The 5,790-nt window shown below is 42.6% G+C and overlaps 1 protein-coding gene across 1 annotated transcript in view; it reads right to left on the bottom strand.

Annotated features, from left to right (window-relative positions):
- Window positions 1–850: 850 nt before the first annotated feature.
- Window positions 851–5,790, bottom strand: part of IQCB1 (IQ motif containing B1) — a 19,678-nt gene continuing 14,738 nt past the window's right edge. The window contains exons 9-13 of the mRNA XM_009071696.1: window positions 4,406–4,548; window positions 3,848–3,996; window positions 3,266–3,394; window positions 2,745–2,901; window positions 851–1,080 (exon numbers count right to left, since the gene is read on the bottom strand). Coding sequence (XP_009069944.1) covers window positions 851–1,080; window positions 2,745–2,901; window positions 3,266–3,394; window positions 3,848–3,996; window positions 4,406–4,548 — 808 coding nt within the window. The remainder of the gene's footprint in view (window positions 1,081–2,744; window positions 2,902–3,265; window positions 3,395–3,847; window positions 3,997–4,405; window positions 4,549–5,790) is intronic.

The following is a 5,790-nucleotide window of genomic DNA, read 5'->3' as shown; positions in this document are numbered from 1 at the left end:
AATAAAGTAAAGCCCTGGTGGGAAGACAGGCCCCAGAAAGCTGGTTAATATTCAAGAATCACCTCCGCCAAGCTCAGGAGCAAATGCATCCCAGCTAAAAGGAAGTCAGACAAAAATAACAGGAGGCCTTTGTGGATGAACAAGTAGCTCCTGGGCAAACTCAAACAAAAGAGAGCTAACAGAGGTGGAAGCAAGGACAGGCAGCCTGGGAGGAATACAGAGAAGACAGGCCCCAGAAAGCTGGTTAATATTCAAGAATCACCTCCGCCAAGCTCAGGAGCAAATGCATCCCAGCTAAAAGGAAGTCAGACAAAAATAACAGGAGGCCTTTGTGGATGAACAAGTAGCTCCTGGGCAAACTCAAACAAAAGAGAGCTAACAGAGGTGGAAGCAAGGACAGGCAGCCTGGGAGGAATACAGAGAAAGCACCCAGCCTGCCTCATGCTTGCTTGATTTCTTACTGGTGTCTTGTTTTGCTCTGAACCCACCTATATTTCAAAGCACCACCACCCAATGAAATGCTTTGCTATGAAAGCCCAGGCTTTTATCATGGCCTTATTGTTTATGCATCCCAGTGGGAATAAGAACCGAAAAGCCAAAGGTTATGAAGTTACTTTGAAAGTGATACAAATTACAAAATATCCTCATTTACAACTACAGTATTTAAATCCCATTTGCGATCGCACAATCAATAGGATCCAACTGTTGATGTACAGGAAGGAATTCTTACTAATATAAGTAAGATACACTGGTCTTTTTCAGCCTTTTTCAAAAGTTTTCCTTCCTTAAAAACACACACAAGTGAGTGCATAGTCCAAGGTAGCTGAATATGAAATCTTCTGCCTGTTGCCTAAAAAGATTTCCTTCCCCCAGTAAAGAGAGCTTCCAGGTCTGCACTTATGGCATCATCAGGAATTACATCATCCTCCACGAACTCATCTCCAAGTTTCTTCCACCATGGCCAGCGAGTGTGTTTCAGCATAGTGTTGTGAGATTGTCTTGCCTTGGTAGCTACAGGGATTGATCGACTCCTAAAGACACCAAGATCTTTTTCTGTGGTCTCTGCTAACCCTGGAGCATCTGTAAGAACAATGTGAAGAGTTTTTCTGTAATTTTTGTGGTTTTATAAGTATTTCAAACAAAAAAAGAAGAAGTACTACCCTCCCACTTCCCACTGTCCTAGGTCACTCCTTTCCCCATGCTAGCACTGCAATTTTATGACTGCATGATAAATCTGGTTGGAGAGGTAATCCAAAGACAGGCTAATCTGAAGAAATAAATACATAATGGAGTAGAAAGAAAGATGGGGAAAGCAGTACTACTTCTTTCAGGTGCATTCATGGCATCCACCTGTTGTGGTTTAATTCCAGCAGCCTCACTCACTCCCCCACCAATGGGATGGGGGACAGAATCAGAAGGGTAAAAGCTACAAAAACTCATGGGTTGAGATAAAGACAGTTTAACAGAGAAAGCAAAAGCTGCACACACAAGCAAAGCAAAACAAGGAATTCATTCACTGCTTCCCACGGGCAGGAAGTGTTCAGCCATCTCCAGGAGAGCAGGGCCCATCACGCGTAACGGTTCCTTGGGAAGACAAACACCATCACTCCAGATGTTCCCCCTTCCTCCTCCTTCCTGCCACCTTAAATACTGAGCATGATGTCCTATGGTATGGAATATCCCTTTGGTCAGTTTGGGTCACCTGTCCCAGCTGTGTCTCCTCCCAGTCTCCCATGCATCCCCAACTCCCTTGCCAGTGTGGCAGTATGGGAAGCAGAAAAGGCCTTGGCTCTGTGTGAGCTCTGCTCAGTAATAACAAATACATCTCTGCATTATCAACCCTGTGCCCTGCACAAATCCTAAACATAGCCCCATACTAGCCACTGTGAAGAAAGTTAACTCCACTTCAGCCCAAACCAGCACTCCACCAAAATGACTTCTTGTGGAAGTATGACCTAAGAGGATCTCCTGGTCACTAACGCCAGATCAGCGCTCCAGGCCCAGGGTGACATCTGAGTAGTGTTTCCACTGCTCTGGCACAGCACCACTGCAAATTCCCTGCCTGGAGGAGCCACCATAGGGTAAGTGTGTTGCTGATTTGCCTGCTCAGGGAGTGATGAGCTGCAGTGACACAGCACGTGACAGACTAAATAATGGAATTCAGTGACTTGCTGAATTCTGCCCAGCTTGGGTGCTCTCTGGTGGCTGCAGTTTGCTATTCTCAGTCTTTCACTCTAGTCCATTTGTCTAGAATTAAGGTAGCACAATAGTGAATTCCATTTCAAATAGAGCCAGACCAGAGAAAATGAAAATATGACTCAGAATTCAGAGCTCACAGATTTCCCTCTTTATCTGGAAGGGATGAGAGTGCTTCAACCAGCAGCTTACTTACAACACAAGAAAATACAACAAAGCAAAACAAATGTAGAGGAAGAGGCTGTATGAGAATCCCTGCTTAGAAACTGTAATGCCTTTTAGAGGGCTATTGCTTTTCTTGTGAACATATCAGAGAGAGACTTTTAGCAGAAGAATAAGATGCTCCTTGAAAAGCAGGTGTGTAAATTTAACCTGCAGCAACTCTTGGATAATCTCTAACAAAGCCTGAATCTCAAGATAAGGCATATGGCAAAGGAAGAAAGATATTTCGGGTCTGAAATGAGGCTTTACCACTGTTCACTCTAATTTTCTCTCGAAATTGCTTTAATCCAATGGTAATCAAAACCATGATCACAGCAGTCACATACTCATTAGCAGCTCCACATCGGTGTTGACCTGAGCCAGTAATGTCTCTCTCCTCTGTGCTGCTCTCTGATCCAGCCTGCTCCTCAACAGGAACTGTGCCAGCTTTTCCTGAGCCTGCATATGCAATTCTTTACTCATTTCTTCTGACATTTGGGAAGCCTGGAGGAAAATAACAGTTTATTTCCATTAGGAGCTGGTTATTTTAAATCTTTTGGGGGCAGAATAATGCCTAAACAAGGAATGCAAACGATGTTCTTAATTGTAAACTCAATAATTTTGCTTCCTCTGCAGCTGTCTGCAAAAGTTTTCCATCATCAAGTATATAAATTTTCCAATTACAGTTTGCTCTGACGCTTTTTATTAGATTAATGGTTAACATCTTTAATATCCTAGTGCCTTGCTGTCAAACAGGCAGGGTTAACACATCCATACCTCACATGGATTATCTTGATCAGAATTTATGAAGCTACAGTATTTTATGTTGCATCATTAATGCAAATTATGAAATGACTAAGAAACAGACCGGATGCAATTTGATGTAGTCATCCACCTTCTGCTGCAAAGCTAGTCTCTGCTCATCAGTCAGTCCCTTGGGTTCTTTCCAAAGACAGAGAGGTCTCCTCCTTCTTCGTTTTTCCAAGAATTTACAAGCCTTTGTAATGAACAGATGAGAATATGACAATCAGAGACAGGAAGTTTGTCTTCTTGATTTGTTTATAATCAATTAGAGAAAGAAAAATGTTCCAGTACTGCAAGCCTGAGTGCAGCTATGATGCTGCAAAGACAACACACAATGGTCAGCGTGAATACTAAGTAGTAAGAACACTCCTAGTAAGTTACTGACACATCTGTAGCGTGGTGAGATTCCAACCTTAGATTTCAAAGTAGCAGCTGTTACATGTTAGTTACAAGACTGTATCAGGCTTTTCAACCTATGCAAGGTTTAACACATCTAAGCAACTTGTAGCTCTAGACTATCATCCTCTGAGTAATTTTGTAATAAATTCTGGCTACATTAACAGTAAGAGTATCAACAAAGTTTTTTGAGGCATCACAATAATCCATTCAGTCCTATCTAATGCTAGAACAAAGTATATACACTTACTGCTCTCTGAATGATGACAGCAGCTTTGTACTCCTTAAGAGATTGTTTCTGTTGATGAAAAATTCTTCTTGCTCTATACCCTCGCCAGAATCTCTGGATAGTTAATGCTGATTTCTCCTCCATTTCCTCCATGTATTTATTTACCTGACCTACAAATGTAACAAAAATCCAGTTACAAGACTGTGGGTTAGGATCCCTTAGCAATTTACATTGCTAATCCTCAAACTAGAGGAGTGGTCTTAGTTAAAACCCCTCTTCCCCTACAGCCTGCTAGCTGTAGGCTCTGTCTCTCAGACTTGTAGCTGCAACAGAGCTTTGTAACACAGAAAAACCATCTCTCCCTTTCTCCTGCACCATTCTGAAGGCAGCAGATCTTGATCAGTAGTTATCGAGCCCTGGGGGAATAGCATGTTCTCTTTAAGATAATTGGGTCAGGAGTAGAGACAGTAAGACTGCAGTGCAAACAGACATGCAAGATTAGGAATTATATTTGGGGAAACTGTTCCTAAGGAGTCTCAGACAGTTGAATCTTCTGCTATAGTTTGATATAAATCATACTGGCATGGATTGTTTCCAGTACAGCCAGCTGTCGTTCATGGAAGAGTCTCATGGCCCTCTGTCTCTGAAGTTGCATTTGCAGTTTTAGAGCCTCATCTTCCTTCTGCTTTGTTAAATGCTGCAGCTCCTGCTCGCGTTTAGCTCTGCAATACACAAATACATTAACAATTACCTTAAGTTGTATGTTTTTTCAGAGAATCTCTCTTTGTATTGAATGATCCAGCACTGGGAAAGGAAATCCACAAAACAATCTGCTAGCCCAGCTGTTGGCTGCGGAGCCACACCAAGCAATGAGAAGTCACCTGCAAACTAACAAATTACCACACTGTCTATAGCCATGAAACACTCCAAGCCAGTCTATGAAATCACAGGATAAATTTGTACTTAGGTTAAAATTCTAAGGACCCTGAAGGGAACAATGCTCTATGTGGGACATTTGCAGCCAGCACAAACTGGAACAATTTTCATTCCACCATCTGGGGAAGAGGTAAAGCAACGTTAGCCATCTGCTCCAGTAGGCACCTTTTCCTGTCCATCCATCAGATGCATGGCACCTGCTTCCCACAATACCTCCTATTATCTTTGTACTGTCTGCAAGAGTAGGTCAGAACATCAGCTGTCGAGCCTTACTTCTCACATTTGGAGGGGTTTTTTTTCCTCAGGGAAATGCAGAATGATTTTCTTCATCAACTTTATTAACAGAACACTAGGAAATAATTTTCTTGCAAATTCATCCTGATCTGTTCTAGACTTGATGTTAGGATGTTGTCCTGCTGGGTCTGGCATTGGAAAAGCCCCAGATGTTTCACAGAGGAGACAAATGAAAACTCTGTAACTGGCCCTGGAGTGTATATCAGTTATATATATGCTAACATATTGATATACAGACTAGTTACAAATACTAAATATGCTGCTGTATCAATACAAATAATTACTGAGAGCACTTGGCCACAGTCTCAGTGAAGTATGAGGAGGTGTGAGCTAGGGCTCCCTCCACTCCCTTCACTGCCCCTTCTCATCCCAAAGGATCTGACCTCATCACCAGCCCAAGACTTTGTGAGTTTACCCCACAAAGAGGTAACGATGTGACTTCTCTGTTCCTATTGCAGCTAAATCACTTGCCCACTCAAGGACTGAGTACCCCCACTGGGCCCACAGCCCTGAGGTCTGCTCTCCTCTAGCACTTTTCCAGGGACAATGAAAGAAGCACTTGAAGCACTAGGAAGGAAAACCAATAGACACAGCACAGGTGTAAAGGGTGCCAGAAAGCAGAAAGAAGTCCATAGACTAGAACTGATGTCACATGCCTTTAGACTCTCAGTACTACTGAGTTGAGTGTTTCCCATTACTAGTATAAATTGAGTTGTAATTTTTCCACCAACCAT

This window comes from Acanthisitta chloris, unplaced genomic scaffold (genome assembly GCF_000695815.1).
Source record: "Acanthisitta chloris isolate BGI_N310 unplaced genomic scaffold, ASM69581v1 scaffold6903, whole genome shotgun sequence".
NCBI classification, from domain to species: Eukaryota; Metazoa; Chordata; class Aves; order Passeriformes; family Acanthisittidae; genus Acanthisitta; species Acanthisitta chloris.
The sequence above is the reverse complement of the archived record's forward strand: the minus strand, read 5'-3'. Positions and strand labels throughout refer to the sequence as shown.